We start from the raw sequence: 23,518 nt of genomic DNA on the forward strand, positions 1-23,518 counted from the left end.
TGTCAGATTCGTGATCTACACCCTCAAAAACATACATTTCGACATATCACACATCATACCCGTACGGAAAAAAACCATGGTTGACTATGAGAAAAAAGTACTATAGTAAACCATGGTATTTTCGCGACTACAGTTACTATAGTAAATCATAGTAAGTATAGTATAGTATAGTATAGTATAGTACCAAAATTTTAGGTAAAAAATAGCATAAAAACACCAATAATGGAATGCCCATTGATGAATTCTGTATTTTCAGGCATTGTAAGCCAATAAATTTTCCAAAAAACGAAAAAAAAATTTCAAAAAATTTTGACTCCGGCGGGGCTCGAACCCTCGACCCTCGCGTCGTGACATATAACGCTAAACATTCCACCTACCTAACCCACTAGGCCACTGCGCTGCTTGAGAGATAGGGGTTTATTTGTGCATATATTCATTTTAGGTTTGGACTTATAAATTTTTCAACTTTTTTTTTTTTTTTTTTTTTTTTTGGAAAGTTGACGAACATTGTTTTGAATACCAATGATGAATAATTTTTGATGAATTGATGAATAATTTATTTGGGTATATACTATGACTTGAAAAAAAAACTGAGCTAAAATTTTGGTATAGTATGATAATTTGAAAAAAAAATTATTTATTTTTTGCCAAAACACCGGATGAAAATTTTTTATACCTACAGGTTTATGGTGCAAAGTCCTTCAAAAACATACAAAAAAACGATCTGAATTTAGATACAAAATGTGTGTTAGATTTTTTTCCACAAATTGCGTCATAATCTCATGCGCCTTCAAATAAAGTGTGAATCGATTTTTTTTTTTTTTTAGAAATCACTTATTTTGTCCTTTCGTTGTTTTTTTCTATCAGTCATTTTCATTCCAAAGGTACCTGAGCGAATTTATTAAATTGTAAATTAACTTACTTAATCGAAATTGAGGTTGGACATGATATCAAAAAACGCAATTCTTATCAGGTAGAAAACGTTCAAAAATTTAATTAAAAGTAGAAAAAATGATCCGAATAATCATCAACACAAATCGTTGAAATTTTCGAATCACAAATCATTTCAGATCTATATTACTTTACTTCAAATAAAACACATGTTTCTCTTTGAATTTTTTTTTTTTAAATGATTTTCACCGTGATTTTTATAAAATTTTTGCGTCATCATAGAGTTTTGACTACAAAAATTTTCATAGTTAGTATTGTTAACTATGAAAATTTTTGTGGTTACTATAGTTGACTACGAAAATTTTTGTAGTTACTATAGTTGGCTACAACTTACTATGCTGACTACAAAAATTTATCATGGTAACTATAGTTGACCATGAAAATTTTCATAGTTACTATAGCTGACTTTGACTTACTATAGTTGACTACAAAAATCTTTATAGTAACTAAAGTTGACTATAGTAAACCATGGTTTTTTTCCGTACGGGTAATAGTCAAATTTTGAATTTTTCGCTCCCCTCACCCTCCACCCTTACAAAAAAATATTGTCAAATTCGTATTCTGTGACCCCAAAAACATAAGGGAGGATATCATTGTACCATTTTTTTAGGGTTAATTGGAAGTTTTTGAATTACGCCCATTTTGAGGGTGCTCACAGCCCACTGTGCGCCCTATCCGGAGTTTTTGGCCTGTATATAGTGAACGGAGTGTCAAACTCAAAAATTTATATCGACCTGAAAGATAGCTGAGAAAATTTGCAATCGTCGTAATGTTGCTAGATTTTCATTTTGATCACTATTTAACCTATATATATTTTTTTTTTGGAAAAACGAAAAAACATGTACGATGCGTGCACAACTTATTCACGCATCGCAAACGTAACCACCCCCTAAGTGTACCATGAAAAATTCGGCTTGTACTTAATAGCTTTAGGAAAGCAACACTGTACGTAAAAGTGAACTACCAAAATTCAATTGCCATAAAACCCCAAAACATGTTTGTCATCACTTTTTAAAATTTTGGGGGCGTTCATCTCAAGACTCGAAAACGTATTTTTACGGCAGGGGTCCCTTTCAGCATTCCAGGTCACAATGTATTTGTACGTTGACACGCCGCCATGAACTTTCAATTGTAGATACCATTCTATATGTATAGAGTATTTTGTTCACTTAGAAGTACTACATGACTTGTCATTACTTTTGGACTATCTTGAAAACCACGTTTTTTTGGGCAAACTGCCTTAAATTTTATCGAAATTGAATTTTATTTCAATTGGTCTCAATGGGTATTCCCGGGTAAAATAGGTGAAATGCTCCTGTCCTTGATCAGATTATCAAAATTTTGATGAAACATTGTTGCCACCTAGGTACCTGTAAAAAAAATAAAAAATTACGAAGTCAAAAAAAATTTTCCCCACCCCCTCCCTTGCTCACAATGGCGAAAAAAATCATACTTTGACGAGTTTTGAATAAAAATTAGTGCGTGGCAAGCGATGGCAAAAGTTTTCAAAAATGTGTAATTCAAATTCCAAAAAACTCAGAAAAATAAGTTTCTGCATGTATTAAGTCTAAAAATTTTCAAAATTTGTCGAATTTTTTTCAATATTTGACAACTTGAGTGAGAGCTCCTCCCCTCCCGATGAAAAAGTGAAACCTGGTCCCTTTAATTAATTTGGAAAATAATAATTGAGAAGTTATCTCGATTATTGTTTCTTTTATTAGTTTGGATTCCGGTCAGGCTTTTAAAGCTTGGGAGAAAAACTTGATCAATTTAAAATTATCTGAACCAATTTCTGATACGTCTTCTTGATCAAAAAATATATCCATTGATTTAAAACTTTCCTTGAAGAGGAGACTTGCTCCCATTTTTGTTAACGTAGGCAACTATACGTACACGAAAGTAGAATAAATTGTATTTTTTGAAAATCTGGCATAAGTCAGAATGGAAGCAGCTTTTTACCGCATTATTTCAAAATTAATGATGCATGGAAATTTCTTTGCCAATTTTTTTTTGTTGGAATTTTTTTTTTCGACAAACTTGACCATACAAATTCTACATCTAGGACCGCACGATTTTTTTTTGAACTGGTTCAAGCTAAGTATATCGAAACAGCATGCAAAAATCTATCGCCAGCCGAAACTTCAAGTGCTAAAGTTCATTATTCGATTTTTGGTGAATTTTTGAAAATAAAATTTATGGTCTGGAAAACTGAAATTTGGGATTTTTGATGCTCTTTCATATAAGAAAATAAATACTCGTATAATGCACTGTTCGTTGTCAGTAACAGTATTATTGGCGAATTAGAACTGTATAAGTATTCTAATTCTGTATCATCTGTACACTTGAGTAGCTTTCCTACGTGTACGTACGTAGACGTACAAATACATACCTAAATGCTACACAGACACAATTTTCTTGTCACATGCGCAGTAAAATAACTATCGTTATAGATAAAGAGATTAGTCATCCGTTTTCGTTCTTACTGTCATTTCAATTTCATTTGCACGAGATCGTTGATTAAAAATGAATGTGTATTGTAATGTATACCTATGCAGGTATGTGTAAAATTGTGGAATATTATTAGTGTTATTTTTATGTACACAGCTCGATCTGGTTAGAATTTACTACGAATTATCGAGAAGCACTTCATCTTCATACGCAAATAGAGACTGATCGATTGTTGCTGCTTACCAGTAAACCAGTTGGTGAGTGGAATTTTGTTGATTTGATAAGTAGGTATTGACTATGAATTCTAATTAAATAGGTGGGTATTCTATTTTTTTAAAAATACTCGAAAATGATTTTAGACCCATTAGACCCATTATTTATTTTATATAGTTACGAAAATTCAGCTGAATTGTTTGTGCTGCCACAATGCCACAGGGTCATTCCACGTCAATTCGACAAAGAAGTGGTGGGGGGGGGTTCAGCGATTTTTTGAAATTTTTCCTGTGGAAAGACTTTTTGAAGGGATGACCAATGGCGCAAATTGGTGATAACATAAAAATCAGTGTTGCCACTTTTTTCATACGAAAAATTAGCTCGAAAAGTTTCAAAACGTAGTTTTCATATCGTTCCGACTCTCAAAAATTCTGAAAAAAATATATTATGGACAACTTTTTATGCTGAACAACATATTAAAAAATTGGGATCGCATTATTTCATAAAGTCGATTTAAAAAAATTTTGATAGGTGAAGTTGACCCATTTGACCTCTATTTTTACGTATCAGTTGAAAAAGTTGAAAACCCCCCTTTCACTCGATGAAATGAACTCATCACAAAAAAAATCAAAATTCGAAAAGATTAAAAAAATAAATGAATTTTTATTTTTATGCTGTGAGTGTAATTTTCATCAACTTTTTCATGCAATACGTCAGAAAGAGGTCAAAATAAGACAACTGAATAAATTTAAACTTTTTTTGATGTTTGAAATTGAAAATTGAATTTTTTCGAATTTTGATTTTTTTGTGATGAGTTTATTTCATCGACTGAAAGGGTTTCTTCAACTTTCTCAACGGAGACGTAAAAATAGGGATCAAATGGGTCAACTTCACCAGTCAAAACGTTTTTTCATGTTTTAAACCAAAAATCACATTTTTTTGCAAACATTCAATTTTTTAAAATCAACTTTACGAAATAATGCCATCCCAATTTTTTAATTTGTTGTTCAGCATAAAAAGTTGTCCATAATATATTTTTTCAGAATTTTTGAGAGCCATCAATTTTTTCTTCGGGAATGTGTTCGGATGGACCCTCTGAACCACCAAAAAAAAAGCCGACTCTCCTACCCCTGGAGGAAAATTTTCTTAGGGGGCTGAAACCGGTTCCGATTCAGGTTTTTTGCGTTTTACTCCATAAATATTAGGTTTTTGAGAAAAACTACCATGACAAAAAATGTTCCCCTTCAAATTCTCGACAATTTGATACTACGCTCGATACCCATTGCTCTAAAGGGGTGTCCAAAAAAAAAGGGGTGGAAAGAGTAGGTGTTTAAAAAAAGGTCAGTCCAATAAATTAATCAAAATTACCACTTAAAATCATTTGTTTTCGCTCAAATTTTTTTTACAAAGTCTACTCACCCAACTACTAATCAAACTACCATTGGTTTGTCTTCAACCCTCCTCGGGGGTTCGTGAGGGTTGCTTGCGATTTTGCAAGTAACACACTACTGAATCATATATTTGAAAAACAAATCTGGACGTGCGATATATCGAATAGTATGTTTTCGAGGTCGTTGAATACGAATATGAACTTATTTTTTGCATACAACCCCTCAAAGCCCCTCTTTGCCCCAAAATGGGGGTCAAAATTTTAAAAAAATCTTGAAAAGTCGAGTGATATATCGAATGGTATATTTTCGAGGTCGCCGAGTGCGAATATGAACTTATTTTTTGGATCCCACCCCCGCACAGCTCCCAACTGCCCCAAAAAAGGCCAAAATTTTGAAAAAATGTGAAAAGTCGAGTGACATATTGAATGGTATGTTTTACCGGCTTTTCGAAGAAAAGTCAGGTACTGTATTTGTCTCAACTGTGACAGTTTCGGTCCGGAGTAAATTTTCTTTGCGTTTTGGGGTGTTGGGATCATTGTGGGACCATTAGTTTTTTTTCAGGTTTCCTTAAAGTTTATATATGAATACACGTACCTAGTACCTTGTGGTGCCCGGGTCTTTTATGGTAATTGTGGTGCCCGCGTACATAGAGGATCACATATATATGTATGATAAAGGTGTTTCGGAGCAGTTTAGTTTTTTTGGTATTTTTAGTCATAGTGGTGCCCGTTATATAAACTTGGTACTTGCGGTGCCTGCCTCAAAAATTTTTTTTTCACCTTAGAGTGCATTTCATGAGATTCTACATCGTTTTATATAGAAAGACCTTGTGGTGCCCGATTTGGGCACCTCAAGACCAAAACCGGGCACCACAATGACTACGTATACTTAAAACGGGCACCACAATGACTAAGTTTAAATCTATATATATATATATGGACCTAAGTATCCTCGACGTCACCATACATGAACAGTACCTTTTGGTCACCAGGCTTTTAAATGCCTCCGGAGGTGTATTTACTTCATATTCGTTACCAGCACAGTTGTTATAGTGCTTATACTCTTTTCCCCACTTGATTTACATGCTTTAAGCTTATACAAAAAAAATTTACGAGAATGGTACCAATTTGCCTCCGATTATAAACTGATCTCTTCCGTGACCTTGTGTATTAAAAAAGATATTGACTATACCAAATGGTCACCTGCTGCCTTGCCTAATAGATTGCAACTGCGCTGGCTACGAATACGAAAATATAACACAACTGGAAGCATTTAAAAAGCGGTGACCAATAGGTACTGTTTATATACGGTGACGTCGAGGGTATGTCGGTGTTGATGGAACAAAATTTTTAAAATCTGTATACAGTAGGTGTATACATGACCTTTTCGTCACCGGACAAACTTTTGCCCTTTTACGTTTCAGGGGAAAACAAACCGTTTGGACTTGTTATACACAGGGCAACGTCTTCGTCACCGGCAAAACGCCTCCGTCACCGATTTCGGTGACGAAGAGAACGCGTGAGTATATAAAAAGGTGTCGTAGAGGTACCGTTTGCATATCTATATATATATATAGGTATTAGTATCCAGACATGTCAACTATTGAGTGGGTTAATTTTACTATACAAGTGGACTGACCAACTTCTCAACTATAGTTGACAAGTCATGGGTTAATTTTACTATACAAGTCAACTATGAGTTTTCAGAAACTTCCACCAGAGGGCGCATGGCTTAGAAATCAAGGCGCGAGGACGAACGCAGGGTCTACAGTCAATTTGTAGTGAGTAGAATGTGCTGTGCTGGTGGAGATGTATGCAAATACATCGATCCTGAGTGTACCAGACAACAAATTTGACTTGAAATTTTTCAGTATTTTATTGGCCTATGAAAAATTTAAAAACATCAAAAATTTTTATGCTGTTTAAGCTTTCTTTTGGTGTCTTAACTTTCTCAAAATTCAAATTACTTTGACTCCATTTTCAAAAACTTTCTTCAAAATTTAGCCTAAAAATCTGATTACTTTTTTCAAAACATGGATTTTTTAAATATTAGACTGAATCTGCAAATAAAATTTTAATAAGTGATTTAGAACAGAAATTATACCAATTTTAAAATTTTGTTCACTTTTCTGCATATATGCCAAGCATAGTTGACATGTCTGGTCGCAAGCAAATATATATATATATATGTGTTTATGTACCAATTTTGTGGCAGAGTCAACTCGAAACCTATGAAATTTTGAACAAAGTGCTTTATCCCTCCCGACTGGTGTATTGCCGAAATTTTGAGATTTCGAGTTTTATTAAAATCGGTCCAGGCGTTCCCTCGATATTTCAGATTAAGTGATATTTTTTGTCATTTTTGCGTCCTTTTGCAGACTTCCTCATCAGTTTTGTTTTTGGTATACCTATTTTTTTCTAAGAATAAATATTTTGCTTAGCAATAATCAGTATCATCTGTCTTAATATACCCAAACGATTTCTCAGTTTATTTCTTGTTAGGAACTCGATGGAAAGTCGATTCACGTGTTCCTCTGACAGTTCAGCTTAGGTAGGCCTAATTTATTTTTGGTGGCATTTTTGCAGACTTTTGCAGACTTCCTCATCAGTTTTGTTTTTGGTACACCTATTTTTTTTTAAAGCATAAATGTTTTGCTTAGCAAACACCAATGTCTGTCTTAATACCCAAACGATTTCTCAGTTTATTTCTTGTTTCGAAATATTTAGGTTTCGAGATGGGACTCTTTGACGAAGGGGGAGCACCCCCACCCCCAATTTTGGGTGAAACTTTCAAAAGAAAATCTGGGGCATGTGATATATCGAATTGTATGTTTTCGGTGACGCTGAACACGAATATGACGTCAGATTTTTGATTGGACCCCATCCATGGCCCCCGGCACCTCCCCAAAGGGGGTAAAAATTAAATAAAGTGTTTTGTTCGTGCGACACATGAAATAGTACGTTTCTTGTAACGCTGAATACGAATATGACGTCAGATTTTCTATCTATTAAATTCTAAAAGCAATTTAATACTAAAATTTGCATATTGAAAGACATTGTTATGAATTCTATTTGAAAAGAACAATATGAAATCTCCAAATTTGCTTTATTGAGATTTTATTTGTTTTTTAAATTTATTTCAATGAATTGAAATATTATGCAAATTTAAAATTAATTACGCTATTGTAATACTTGAGAAACTAGTGAATAAATAACTGACCCGAAGTTGATTACGACGTGGTAATGTTTAAAATCACAATCAAAAATTAACCCAAGAAATTTTAAAATTTTCCAGTCATAATTGAATTATGAACACCCTCGAAAAAAAGAACAATATGAAATATCCAAATATGCTTTATTGAGATTTTATTTGTTTTTTAAATTTATTTCAATGAATTGAAATATTATGCAAATTTAAAATTAATTACGCTATTGTAATACTTGAGAAACTAGTGAATAAATAACTGACCCGAAGTTGATTACGATGTAGATATTTTTTTTATATTTATAAAACTGTTATACTGATATAAATATAATTAATATGTTTTTAATACGTTTTTCAATTCTGAAAAGCCGGTTATCTCACGCTTTTTTGCGTGAGTGTTTTTTGAAATCGCTGAGTATGAATATGAACTTATTTTTTGCATACAACCCCTCAAAGCCCCTCTGTGCCCCAAAATGAGGTTCAAAATTTTGAAATTTTTTGTAAATTATAAAAGCGTGATTTTCGAACATTTTAAAATAATTTCCCCGATTTTTGATTTTCCAAGTCTCAAGCACGTGCAACTGATTTTTCTTCCTAATGTTTTAAATACGAACTATGTATTGGTTTTACTTTTTTCCTCACTACATAATAATATAAAGGACGCAAAATTAATTCGATCGTTTCAATTCTAGGTTCGAATTGATATCAAACGCCTGGCCAAAAATGACTGAAGTGATACCACCTGACATGTACGATGCTATTCAATCGTCTCCAGTATCACTGCAAGAATTATCAGCGGTCGCTATTACTCTCGAAATATGGCACTGTGAAAGGCATAAATTTCGTAAAAGTCCTACAAAATTTCGTCCATATCGTGAATATCTCTCATTGGAAACTATACTTCCTCGTTTACCAGTCGTGATTTATAACGTGATCGAAGAATACGTGATGAGATTTGGACTTTCAATGGACGATTGGTTAGCAAGTCACCTGTCCAGAGTATTTCGTTCTCGTTACAGACATCAGAATTGTATTTTGGAGGATTTCGATGACTTTGTATGCAATTACAATGGCACAATTCATTACGTTAGAACAGCCCAACGCATGATGGGTTGTGATCGATTTACTGTGAATGATAAGTTTAGCATAGCTTGTACATATTTCTTCGAACATGATATCGACGAACTTTGGCCTTCCGTATCGAAAAATATGAACCTTGATAATATTAATTTTTCCATGTGTCCGCAATTGTATTACTGGATTTGTCGTCTCAATAATGGCTTGCAAGGTATACGACCTATAGCAAGGAACGTTTCTATTGATGAACAAATGTTTGGCCATTGCATGTTATTTTATAATGGACCTTCAGTTGAATATTTTTGGTATCGTAACTATGCCCTACCAATACCGATTTCGTATCGCTGTTCATCTCTATAAACGTAATAAGGAGTCCTTCGTGAGATTCATTTTACCTAAATTGGACATTCAACAACTCAACAGATTTGTCAATAGCAAAGGCAATAAGTTGATGCGAGATCTGTTAAAGGATCGTTATTTCGACGAAAGATTCGTTCTGCAGACTTGGATGCACATGAAACACGCAATGAGCCGAGTTAATTTCGCGGTAATGGTCACACGAATGTTGGAAACTGAAAGTCGCCTTCAATCGACGAACGAGAATCGCAAACTCGAGAGTTTTTTATGCCTCTGTTGTGAAATATGGGACGGTCAATCGTATAATTTTCGACGATTAATCATCACATGTATTTTATCGAATTCGAAGTTTTTTATTTACAATCGCTGTAATACTGGTCATCGTACGTCTTCGAAATTCCTGTTATTCATTCTTTCATCCGCATCTTTCGAGGCGAGACGCTTATTTTGGCAACGCTGGTGGTCTCATTTAATCGGTAGCAAAGATATCCAAGATTTAGATCAACTGATGAAAATATGTTTCCGAAACCAAGATGAAATCACTCTATTCAAGGAGAACATTATTGCTAAAAGCGAAACTTTATACGATTTGTGTATCTCGCTATTACACGGCCCTTATTGGGACAAATTGAACAATCTGGTGGATTTTTGTTGCCCTGATATGGAAACAGCGAGGCATTTCAAACAGCAATTATTACGAGTGAATTTGCTCAGCGAGAATACTCGTTTTTGGTACGCTTATATCGGTAAAACTGAAGAATTCAATGACTTCGTCAATGATGCTTTCAACAACGCCGATTTTGCCGCCGAATTTAAAAATCAACTGATGTCGTCTCCGGTAATTCAATACCGTTTATCACGCTCGGTTCGCTCGTCCATTGCTTTATCTATAAATCTTATTAAATTTATTGAAACGTTCGTTTCGAATGAAGAAATCATGCGGCAGATAAAAACGTGTATAATTGGTCATTTGAAAGAGGATGCTATTGCGAATTCGTCTACTGTTAAGAATGAGTATGTGAAACCGCCCTTCGTCAAGTTTTTGTTGTGGTGCTTCGGAAGTGAGGAGGAAGTTACCAAATTCAAGCAGGTTTATATCCTGCCTTTCATCAGATGAATTTTGATTTCCTATTCAGTATTCTGGTTGAAAGTTAGATACCTATTTGCATAATATCTAGGTATCTGTTTCGAATATTTCATTACCTATTGTTTTTTTTAGCAAGTGTGTATGTACCTACCTATAGGTATGTATTCTTTATGATCGACCCTCGTGGGCTTGATTAATGACGAAGTACAGCGATTCGCGCATTTTTCGATAATTTTCTTGCAAACGAGAAATTTTAGATTTTTGGATATTTTTATTTTGAAAAAAAAACTGGTCAAAAAACCACTCTTGAGGTGTCCCCTCCAAAATCGGCTCAAATGTCAATAAATTCGTTAAACAGGTCGAGTATAACACACAACTGGATTTTTAGCTGCCCAACATCATATTAACGCCTTCTGGAGCAAATTAAAAATGCTGGAGAAATTAAAAAGTGCAGGAGGCTCCAGAATGGCTGGAAATGGTGAAATTTGGATTTGGGGGGGGGGGTTAATATCAGTCTTAGGACTTATTTTGAACATTTTTACTGATCAAGTACGTACTTTAAAAAAAAAATCATAAATCACCAAAATAGTCGATTTTGGATTTTCAAAAATTCGCCAAAAATCGAAAAATGAACTTGGGCAGCTGAAAATTTGGATTTGGGGGTTTTAGAACATGCTCTTTCCTAAAATCGCGGTCCTGTTCAAATCGGAGGCGGACACCTCAAGAGGTTCCCTTGTAAGTTGTAAAATATAAAGAAATATTTCATTTTCAGAATGTGATATTCTTATTTAGTTACTTTTATTGAATCAGTCTGTGGTATTTTGTTCCATTAGGTAGGTAGAGGTACCTATGTATTTCGTATCTTTATTTCATAAGTTAAAATTATTTCAGTTTTTTGTGTATGTGTAATTGTGTAATTAAATTTATAGGTATAGGTGTCTACTTATTTTGTTTTGTTTTATTTTCTGTTTTACACATGAAGTAAAAGTGATTTGTTAATAAAAGTCATAAGTTATTCATTTCACACCAATTGAGCGAAAGCTTGCGAAAAAAACCACGAACGACACAGCTTTAGTCGAATTTCAAAGCTGCAGCCTCCTCCCTCCAATTTCGAGTAAAAATGAACTATTGTACATAGAATTTCTTAGTAATGATCTTGCATACCATTAAAATTAGGTAAGAATAAATTTTGTGTGAAATGAGCCCATATTTGTGTCATAATCTTCGGGATTTTTGAAAAGTTTCTAGTAAAATCTATCAAAATTAGTTAAAATTTTTGTGGAAAAGCAAAATTTCGATTGGGCTCAAAATTGAGTGAATTTTTTAGACACGTAAATTTTAAAAAATTGGCCAAGTTTTTCTACTTTTGATGAGTTGCGCGATTCCGACTTTTTCAGAGATCCTGAAAATCACGAAGTAATTTTGGTCTCAAATTCTACAAAAATACTGGGTCATTCCACGTCAATTGGACGAAGAAGTGGTAGGAGGGTTCGGCGAAAGACCTTTCGAAGGGATGACCAATGGTGTAAATCGCAGCCCTCCAGCCCATTTTTAAAGGCAGCCAGGGGGTGTCAAAGTTTTCAGTGAACCTAGAATATCATCCATTTCAGCAGTGGATTACTCGATAACCGCGATACCTACCAAAATGAAACTTTTTCCCATAGTTAGGGGTTTTGCAAGGCTTTTTGGTGATATCATAAAAATCAGTGTTGCCACTTTTTTTCGTACAAAAAATTAGCTCGAAAAGTTTCAAAACGTAGTTTTCACATCGTTCCGACTCTCATAAATTCTGAAAAAAATATATTATGGACAGCATTTCATGCTGAACAACATATTAAAAAATTAGGATGGTAACATGTTGAAAAGTTGATTTAAAAAAATTTAAATTTTGCGAAAAAATGCGATTTTTTGATTTAAAACATGAAAAAAAAGTTCTGATATGGACCCATTTGACCCCTAGTTTTACGTATCTGTTGAAAAAGTTTTAAAAAACCCTTTCACTCGATGAAATAAACTCCTCACAAAAAAAATCAAAATTCGAAAAAATTCAATTTTCAATTTCAAACATCAAAAAAAGTTTGAATTTATTCAGTTGTCTTATTTTGACCTCTTTCTGACGTATTTCATGAAAAAGTTGATAAAAATTACACTCACAACAAAAAAATGAAAATTCGTTCATTTTTTGAATTTTTTCGAATTTTGATTTTTTTGTGAGGAGTTTATTTCATCGAGTGAAAGGGTTTTTTCAACTTTTTCAACAGGTACCTACGTAAAAATAGGGGTCAAATGGGTCAACTTCACCTATCAGAACTTTTTTTCATGTTTTAAATCAAAAAATCGCATTTTTTCGCAAACTTTTAATTTTTTTAAATCAACTTTGCAACATGTTACCATCCCAATTTTTTAATATGTTGTTCAGCACAAAAAGTTGTCCATAATAATCTTTTTTCAGAATTTTTGAGAGTCGAAATGATATGAAAACTACGTTTTGAAACTTTTCGAGCTAATTTTTTGTACGAAAAAAGTGGCAACACTGATTTTTATGATATCACCAAAAAGCCTTTCAAAACCCCTAACTATGGGGAAATGTTTCATTTTGGTAGGTATTGCGATTATCGAGTGATCCACTGCTGAAATGGATGATATTTTAGGTTCACTGAAAACTTTGACACCCCCAGGCTGACTTTAAAAATGGGCTAGAGGGCTGCGATTTGCGCCATTGGTCATTTCTTTGGAAGGTCTTTCCACAGGAAAAATTTCAAAAAAATCGCCGAACCCCTCCCACCACTTCTTGGTCCAATTGTTGTGGAATGACCCTACTGAAAAAGTTTTTTTTTTTAATATTTGAATTTGATTCAAGAGAATCGTAATATGTACAATTGATTTGGCTCAAAATTTTTCAAAAATGCTCCAAAACATTTTCATAATTTATTGAAAATGTTTTGGAGCATTTTTGAAAAATTTTGAGCCCAATCAATTGTATCATAATTCTCTTGAATCAAATTCAAATATTTTTATAAAAACTTTTTTGAGCTTTTTTGAAGAATTTGAATCTAAATTATTTTGTGATGACATCTTTTCGAAAAACCAGGAAACCATTTAGATAGGTTTATACTCGATTGCAGGATCAAATGCTCAAAAAACCTTTTTATCAGAATAGTTTAAAATGTCACAAAATTTAACTCACTTTAAAAGTCCCGTGCGTTTTGTTCAAAAATCTCAAAGATCAAACGAAACTTTCAGTTCGAAATTCTTCAAAAATGCTCGAAAAAATTTCGCAATAGGTATTTCAAATTGTGTGATGATGTTTGTGATTTTTGAAAAATATAATGCAAACTATCCAAATGAGTTAACATTTTACGAGAATTTCAAGTATTTCGACGAGAATGTTCTTTGAGTGGGTATCATATTTTTGAAGAATTTCAAACCCATTTCTGGGTCATGATTTTTGGCTTTTTGAATAATATTGTTATGCGAAGCATAAAAATGTGTTAGAATTTTGCGAGAGAATCAAATATTTCGACGTAAGTATGAAGATTGAAGACATTTAATTTTATCTGTAGGTAGGTAGAGGTACCTACCTGAAAGTGAACGAACAACAACTCATTTGCAGTCCCACTTAACTACGTCATAGTGTATCTACCTTGTACATGTGGGGAATGGGTAGGTATAAGTAGATTAGGCCATGTCACCAACTAATCTAAGACGCAAACCCCCATCGCTTCGTCAAGTATTCGGTCAACGTGAACGCGTTCATTTCTTTCATGAACGTTGCCAACACTGCATAGTGCATAGTGCATTTCTGTCCACTTGTTTAGAATAAATAAATTTATCAGATGCAGTTTTCCTTCAATACGCAGTTGAATTGTGCAATCGAAACAAATCCTCTTAAATAACAAAAAAGTTCAAAAATAACCGTCGACGTGAATGACTTTAGAAAAGAAAGTGATATTTAAGTTTTGAAGGCATCAGTTTTCAATAATAAGACGTATCAACCCATCAACCGATATGAGTAAAGAGGAAGGTAAGTTTTTATTCTTATTATTCCATCAGTAGTTCGAGTCATATAATCGAGTGCTATTTACTACATCACCTATTATGATTAATTGATTATTTTGCCCATTAGATATAGATACCCTGTCCACTGGACCGTACTTGCAGCAAATAAGTATGGAAACTGACGCGGTAAGTAAATAACCCTAGAGCGGGTATGCAGGTCTGCCATTTTCTTGCGAAAGCGAATTTGTATATAAGTCGAAAACTATAAGATTTACAGAAATTTTACTAGGGTCCTTTCTCCTTCTTTGTAAAGAATGAAAAAATATGACCAACTGTGCGAAAATCTTGAAATTTCATGCAGTAGAACCTAAGAAATCTAAAAAAAAAAAAAATATAAATGAATAAAAACAAGAACATTTTCTATAACTTTTTCTATTTTTTCAAAATCTTGGGTTCTACTGCATGAAATTTCAAGATTTTCGCACAGTTAGTCATATTTTTTCATTCTCTACAAAGAAGGACCCTCGTAAAATTTCTGTAAATCTTATAGTTTTCGACTTTTATACAAATTTGCTTTCGCAAGAAAATGGCGGACCAGCATACCCCCCCCCCCTAATCAACCCTGCCACCTCAACTATGGTATGACTACCCAGAGGTGGTGCGTAAAGATTGCACCATTGATTCCGTTGGGCATTTTGCATACTTTTTTATTTCAAGGGGCCAACATTTTTTTTTAAATTGTTAATTTCAACATTTATTGATTTTTTAATTTTTTTTTAAAACCAAAAACAGCTGAAATCATATTGCTTTTTCAATAAAAATTGTGTGTCCATCCATGCCCAAGTTGCTCGTGCACAGCAGTTTGCCAGTGGCATATCCTTTAATTTAAGGGCAAAAAATTTCAAGCGTCTAGCCTGTAGAAAACTTGTTGAAAAATTTCTGCTTCTTAAAAGTAAAGAAGTAGGCAACCTTGCTGAACACATTTGTCACCATGTTGATGGTGGCGGGATGTTGATAGGCCTACATCTATAATAATGCTTTATAAATATGTATTGTTCTTTACAAAGGAAATTGAATGCATGTTGGAAAATATTACGAAGGGGCGTGGAGAAGATTCTACAGCGGCACGAGAGAGTTTACTAAAATTATTCCTATATCGGAATACACTAGAGAAAAATCAGCGCAAGAAGGAATGTGAACTGCTAAGAATAAAAATTGGTTCCCTGACATACAAATTGGTAAATTATTGTTTACCTAACAAATTCATTTAGTTTTTTTTTTTTAAATTTTAAATTTGTATGCTGAATTTCAGGAGTCAGACCCAGAGCGTGAACAGTACCGTAGAACAAACGCGGTGCTCACTTTGAGGTTATATGTGGAGCAGCTGAGAAGGAAATTCCGCGAAGAAAGCAAAATGCCACGTAAAGAACAAATGATCAGAGATCTACAATCGGTTAACGAAAATGTCACTTCCCCTAACATATCCATCGAATACATCGAGTGGCTTTGGCTTTTGAAATGCTCAAGCTATAGGCCAGCCCGGGACTTACGTAAAATGGCTAAGAAAAATTTCGGAAAAACGACAGATTTTGTAGTACTTCTTAGTTTGCTTTCGAGCGAAGTGAGCCACACCATGCGATATCCACCAGATATGCTAACCCTGAAACTTGGGTTAAAAGCTCTTGGTCTAGACTCGAAGCGTATGGAGGTTGCCGTCGAGACTTTACATCATGATCCGTTTCCGTTGAAGAAAACAAGGTAAATTAATTTTATTATAACGTACGTACTTACTGTAAAGTTACATTACCTATGATAGTACACTGAGTTTTTGATCAACTAAGTCGTCGATACTTTTTTTCAGCTCAAAAAAGAAACGTTACGTGAATACAAATTCTTTGCCAGCTTTGAAAGCACAGCCAAGAAAACGTGTGAAATTGGACCGATCTAAGTTTCGCTCACAATCAGATACAGATTCTTCATCAGCTTGAATAATGAATAGTGAACCTTTATTTTATTGAACGGGTCATCCGCACTTATCAATGATCAGAATTTATTTTGTTTGCATGAATATTTCAATAAACTTATTATTATTCAATCTATCTGGACATTCTGTGTTATATTGGATCGCGAAATGATCAAAGAATAAATTTATTTTAATTAAGGCGAATTTTGAATTTTCGTCACTATTCTCCTCAAGTTTAACTCAGCAAATTTTGATTAATTTTGTGCTCAAATTAAAAATTTTTAATTAAATAGGTCGCAACTTGCAAAGGACATTACTTTTTAAATCATAGATAGATAAGATATAAGTATGATATCATCATGTACTTGGTCTTGAAAGTTGAACTTGACTTGAGAAATGAATGAATTGATTTTTTGGATCTACAACTCGATGCTAAATTTAAAATTTATTTCTCTGATGCCTTTGATAATCTTCACTCTATAATTTTTTTACGTTATAGTTACACCAAAGACCCAAAGTAGCAAAAAAAAATTTAAAAAGTTAAAAAATAAAAAAAAATAAAAAATGCAATTTGCACATCATCCGCACAAGTTTGAAAAACTAGACCATTTTAGTTTTTTTTTTGCACGTGATACTATTCTGCATAAGTTAATCTGTGACGACCGATAAGAAGTGCAAAACAACAGAACGCACTGCAATTTCACAATTTTTGCATTTTCCATTTTGCTTTGCAATAATTTGGCGTGCTTATGGTTAATTAATTTCGTTTATTCGGTTTATTTTTTACTACTTTTGTTCTTTTGAGTTTTGTGTATTATTATTCGTTTGTCTTAACTGCACTTCTTGTTCGGTTTGTTCTTCGATAACTTTTTACGTCTAATGAACTACTTTACTTGTTGCGTCTGATAACAGCGTGTTTCATGATATGATGTACTTTGAAAACGTGATTTTTCGTTGCATCAGATCCTCATAAGTAATTTAATTGAAGTGTAAGTAACTTAATACGTCTATATTGTCAATATTCTAATATTACCGTACACCCTTACTGTTGAAAACCACGTAAAAAGTAATCGAATCAGTCACCGGTGTAGCAAACTACCTGCTGGCAGTTGTATGGATAATGTGGTTTATTTTCATTCACAGGAGACTAATAATAATCAGATACTTCGTCATTATTGTATAATACTTATGTGAATTATATTAATTAGTCAATCACTTGTCTAAATACTAATGTATGGATGTTTTTGTACGCAGGTTTCATCGAACTCGTGAGCTAAAAATTTAGTGCTATTTGCTGCCATCGAAGTACCAGTTGTTTTCGGTGAGTGATCTCATTGATTCTATGAATATTGCATTCTGATTGTGTTTCGTATATTTTGTCCATTGATATTGCATGACGATATTTTATTGTAATGTTTCAAGAATGTTTTACTTGAATATCAATTCTGCATCGAGCTATTTGATTCGATGAATATCGACGTACATTTTTCACCGCATCGTTCGGTCATCGTTTGAACACTCATTTGTACGTACGTTTCGATCCTCGATAGATTCGCCTTTGAATGGCTGACAGATGAATTGATCATTTTGGTATATTTTTACTCGAAGGAATAGACTAACAACGGTGGTATTTTTTATATGCACGATTAACTGAGACTCATGTTGGCCAATTCTAACGTTAGAGATAAATTTACTCGTACGTAGATTACACTTTGCCAATCGTCATCTGGATTTAGTTGTTTTTGAGGAAGTATTCACATTGGTCTTGAATTGTGCTACAGGCTACAGTAATTATTATTGTCGTTGAAACTCTACATACAATATACATAATTATCAAGTCGATGAATATTGCATCAGTTTTTTAAAAAAAGAAGCTACATCGAAGTTCGAAGTTACCAAAACTGATCATAGATGTCGTTGAGAACGCCGAAAGAATTTTTCGGAGTATTTTTCTGAAATGAAATAGACCTAGTCGAGAAATATCTACTACCATAATTAGAGTTTGTTAGTATATACTTAGTTGATATTGTTTTCTTTCTTTGAATCGTTGATAATATTGCATACATAATAATGTATTACATATTGATAAACTAATAGTGAGTGAGAGTTGTGTAAATACTCGTATTGTTTTGAAAGTTGACCTTTTATATTGAAAATTGTATTTTGAAATTGCGTGCAAAGTGACAAAAGTAATGGAACCAGTTCGTTGGAAGTAAAGTAAGTATCAATAGATATACCTCACTCGAATTATGAAATATCGTATACAAAATTAAATCAAGGAATATGTACGTACATGTTGAATGTAAAATTATCATCAGTTTTATTTTATGTGACTGATTGTTGGATATGTTGATCAAAATATAATTTCTGTGGAGATAATTTGAAATGTTGATCAACTTTACAAGGGAAAAAAAATTTATATTTGCTGAAAGTGATCAAGTTTTGTAGAAATTGCTAATTGATTTGATGTATTGGGTAAAAAATGCTTCAAGTTGTGTTGAAATTTTTTTTTTTTTTTTGACAATTGCTGGCAATTTGAAATATGCTAAGTGGGTGGTTTTCATTTTGAAATCTCTTTTTTATGCTTCAATCTTCCTGAAATTGGTAAATTGTCTGAGAAAATAATTGCCAATCTTTTCATCTCCCTCTGGGTACAAAGTGATGCTGGGAGGACCTGAGAGGAAGGAAGGGGGTAAATTTTCAAAACGCGGTGGCAAAAGATTCTGCCCCAGAATTCTTAATTTCTTCTAAATGGTTACCTTTTCAAGAAAAAACATCTACTGGTCCCCCGAACAATGCTGTCCTCTTGTCGTGTCAGAAGCCCTACTCCCCACGTTAAAAAAATGAAAAAAAATAGGAGCAAATTTCTTGAAAAAATTTCAACTAATGCATCATCATTCCTCTGAATAACTACATTAGGGATTGTACTCTGTTACTTTTTAAGTAAGCACTAACCAAGTTACCAAAAGTTACTTTTTCCGAGTTTTTTCACAAATTTCCCTTTTTTTCCCAAAAGTGTTATCCAAAATTCTTTGAAAAAAAAAATGTTTTTATTTAAATGCCAATGGTGTGACTGCTTTTTCAGCGTTACAAATTGTATTTCTTCAGTTTTGATGATTTTCCTTTTGAAATGTTCTCAAGGGTTTTCTAATTTCGACAGGTATTAATATTTTGAATTTCTCGATGGTTTTTAGTGGATTTCTCCTGTTTTAAGATTGATTTTTACATCTTGAATTTTGGTGGTGATTTTTTCCAAAATAATTTTTCCATGACTTTGCTCTAAATTTTGATGATCTTATCTTCGCCTGAATTATTGCCGAATTTTATCACCTTGAATTCTCGTGATTTTTTCATAATAAATTTTCCCTCGAGCTTGTGCGATTTTATTGGTCAAATAGTCTGGATTTCTCCTTATTTCGGTTTAATGGTTTTTTTTGAATTTTGTGAATTTTTTTCTTCGTTGATTTGGGGCGTTTTCTTTTTGAATCTTTATAGATTTTTCCCTATTCTAACCGGTATGTTTTTTTTGAATTTTCGCGGATTCTATTTTTCAAAGTTTTTCGATGACTTTCTTTTGGAATTCTCATTTATTTTTCTCTTTTCAAATTTTGACCAAGTTTCTCCAGTTTTGACAGATTTTTATTCAACTTTGAACTTTTACAATTCTATAGTGTTGTTCTAGATTGTGGTCATTTTTTTTGCATAAATTTTGACTGCATTTTTTGTATTTTGACAGTTCTTTTTTTTTGATTTTTGTGCTTTAAGAAAACGAGTGATTTTTTTGCTGACATCTAATTGTGAAATTGTGATTTTTCTTCTTCCAAAAATCATGATTTTTTAAAATTTTGATCTTTTTTTTCGAGAAGGGAGGCAAGCTTCTTCAAGATTTGATGACTTTGGTTTTTTATTTTATTTTCACGTTTCGTGGTGGATTTTTCTGCATCTTGATATCTTTCATTCGTTGATCCCACTCTCTCTTTTCCTCTTCCCTTCCAGTTATGATGAGACTTGATGGTTTTATTTAGAATTTTTTTGAGGATTTCTTGATTTTTTTTCAAGTTTCATTCTTTTGAATTCTCACAGATTTTATTTTCTAATTTTTCGACGATTTACCCCGAATTTTTGTGTTTTTTTTTGTGTCTAAATTTTTGTGAAGTTTTCGTAATTTTATTGTTGAATCTCGTGAGTTTTTTTCTTTCAATTCTTGCGATGTTTTTTCTTAAATTTTAGTGCTTTTTACCTCCATTTTTTCGGTGGAGTTTTTCTACTTCTAATCGAATTTTCATTCAGGATTCCTCGTGATTTTTTTCAATTTTTTAAATTTTGACAGAACTGTTTTTTGGTTCATTTTGAATTTCGTTCTTGAGTTTTATTCTTAGGGACTTATGATCTTGATCTAGGTATTGAAAGAAGATCACAAAGAGGTTTTTTTACGTTATTATTTTTTGGCTATTTTTTTTCTCTCCAGAACTTGATCTTTGCTCTGCTTCTTGTTTTGGTCATTTTCTCTCAATTTCAATAATTTTATCGTCTTTTTCCATTTTTTTTTTTGAATCGTGTCAGTTTTTGACAGTTTTGATGGATGATTTTTATTCTTTTTAAAGCAATGTACCCGTACATTTTTTTGTATTCGAATTTAAAATTTTTTTTTCCAAATTTGGATTGAAATCGCCACCCTCCTCCCCCCGCCGCTGTCAACATTTCTGCTATTTTACAAATTGGTATTTTTGTGTTTGATTTTTTGAAATGATTTTGAATAAAAGAATAAATTTCGCGCCTCCCTGTTTCGAAAGACTTCCCCTTCTCCTTTCAATTTTGCAATTTTTTCAGTAGTTTAACACATTTTTCGATTATGTTTGCGGAATCCAATATTTTTTTCATGCTTTCTTTTTGCATTTTGATCTTCAAGTAGTTCACTTTCGAAATGTTGATAATTATCTGTTTTGAGCTTTTGCTAATTTTTTTTCAAAAATGGTTTTTATTCGAATTTTGATGTTTTTGTTTTGTTTTTTGCAATCTAAAATAAAATGCAATATTTCGTATGCATTAAAGTTTTTTGGTTTCCACCTTTTTTTACGTTAAAATTTTTTTGATTACTTTTTGGTTACTTTTTCCGGCTTTTTTAGTTACTAAAGTTACTTTTTTTGAGAAAAATTTGAGTACAATCCCTGCTACATTTTCGAGAAAAAAATCTCCAGTGCCCAAGTTGTATTGGTTTCTCTGTAAGTACATAACTACATACGCGTAGGTACGTACATTCATGCAATCTCAAAAAGTTGAAGAAATTGATTTTTAACTTTCAATTTCTGTGTCGTCAAAATTGCTCTAAATGACCTCCTCTTCAACAAAATCTATCCTCTTCCTAATTTTATTTTTCAAATCGTAATTGAATAAGTATTTGAAAATATTGCATTTCTATTTTTTGAAATTCTATTAATTTTGTAAAAGTTGGTTGAAAATTGCGTTGAAATCTTTGAAATAATATTCGTAAATTTTGGTCAACATTTTTGAAAAATGCAGTGTAGGTGTCGAAATATTGTTTTTAGAACGTTCATCTCAATTTTAGCTGATATTTTCCTTCATAGTCCTAATATAGCCTTTCTGAGGGGGAGGGGTGGTATAAAATTGAAAAAATTTCACAAGTACGATGTATGGGTATCGTTCTTGAGTGTACAGATTTCAATATAATCGAGTGTGTTTGTCCCTCAGGCCTGTAATAATTTCATCAAGAAGGAGAGAGGGTATCAGGAATAAAATTAGAAACTGTGAAGCTCCACATTTTGTACTAATATTTTATTTTAAAAACGTTTTTCTCAATATCTCCTTCGAAAGGCTCGATTTGAGTTTTGGTTCGTGTAGTCATCAAAAATGAAATCAGTGCTCTTAAAATCACACATTTTGATAGGAATTGTGTGATTTTTTATAGTGTTTTGAGTCCAGTATGAAACTCTTTTCATGGTCCATTGTGGACTTTTAGCTGAAATGATAGGTAATTTTAAAATGGAATCAGTGCGTCAAGAAATTCACAGTTCGTTACCAATATTTCAATTTCTGATGTTGATTTTTCTTTTCATTTGCATCTATAAATTTGGATTTGGAAACCAACATCCTCGTTTAAAGGGAATTAAGGGGCTTATTAATTTCCAAAGTGAATAATGCTCGAATTCGGTTTTTGTTGCAATGAAAGTCGTAAGTAACCTAGTTTTTCAATTCGTAACTTATCGCATGCTAATTTTTGAAGTCTACTAGTTAATAAATCAAATCAAGTGCTTCACTGCGCATTTCATGGCATTAATCCGATTATTTCAATTTTAGGATCGAATTGATATTGAGCTGCTCCCAAGAAGTAAAAATGACCGAAGTATTTTCTGATGTATATGATATTATGCATCCGACTCCAGTATCGCTGGAAGAATTAGCAGCCATGACCGTTAGCCTTGAAATATGGCGCTGTGAAATAAATAAACATCGCAACAGCGATACATTGAGTGACTTTCAGCCATCTTGCGATTGTATCTCACTGAAAACCATGTTTCCTGATTTACCATCACCGATCACTAATGTGATCCAGAAGTACGTCACAAGATTCGCACTCTCATTAAAAAGGTGGCTGACGATTCATTTCGTCAAAGTGTATCATATGCATTATTACGAAACCCAGATTTTAAGTGAGTTCGATGATTTTGTTTTTGACTATAATGGCACTATTCATTACGAGAGAACAGCCAAACGTATTATGGATTCTGACACATTCAGTCAGGTTGTGAAATTCGAAATTGCTTGTATGTATTTTTTCGAAGACGATATCAGACGTCTTTGGCCATACGG

At 33.0% G+C, this 23,518-nt stretch overlaps 3 protein-coding genes across 3 annotated transcripts in view; all 3 read left to right on the forward strand.

Annotated features, from left to right (window-relative positions):
• The first annotated feature begins 3,433 nt into the window (after window positions 1–3,433).
• Window positions 3,434–11,726, forward strand: LOC135848095 (uncharacterized). Its single transcript, XM_065367867.1, has 2 exons — window positions 3,434–3,656; window positions 8,900–11,726. The coding sequence occupies exon 2, from the start codon at window positions 9,529–9,531 to the stop codon at window positions 10,756–10,758; it is 1,230 nt and encodes a 409-aa protein (XP_065223939.1). The 5' UTR covers window positions 3,434–3,656; window positions 8,900–9,528; the 3' UTR covers window positions 10,759–11,726.
• Window positions 11,727–14,450: 2,724 nt separating this feature from the next.
• Window positions 14,451–16,826, forward strand: LOC135848309 (uncharacterized). The gene is made up of 5 exons (XM_065368198.1): window positions 14,451–14,752; window positions 14,855–14,913; window positions 15,795–15,965; window positions 16,040–16,485; window positions 16,589–16,826. Exons 1-5 carry the CDS (start codon window positions 14,737–14,739, stop codon window positions 16,713–16,715), a joined length of 819 nt encoding a protein of 272 aa, XP_065224270.1. The 5' UTR covers window positions 14,451–14,736; the 3' UTR covers window positions 16,716–16,826.
• Window positions 16,827–17,318: 492 nt separating this feature from the next.
• Window positions 17,319–23,518, forward strand: part of LOC135848430 (uncharacterized) — a 96,895-nt gene continuing 90,695 nt past the window's right edge. Inside the window, exons 1-2 of the mRNA XM_065368332.1 lie at window positions 17,319–17,679; window positions 17,945–18,011. The gene's annotated coding sequence lies outside the window, so the exon portion shown is untranslated. The remainder of the gene's footprint in view (window positions 17,680–17,944; window positions 18,012–23,518) is intronic.

This window comes from Planococcus citri, chromosome 5 (assembly GCF_950023065.1).
Source record: "Planococcus citri chromosome 5, ihPlaCitr1.1, whole genome shotgun sequence".
NCBI lineage: Eukaryota > Metazoa > Arthropoda > Insecta > Hemiptera > Pseudococcidae > Planococcus > Planococcus citri.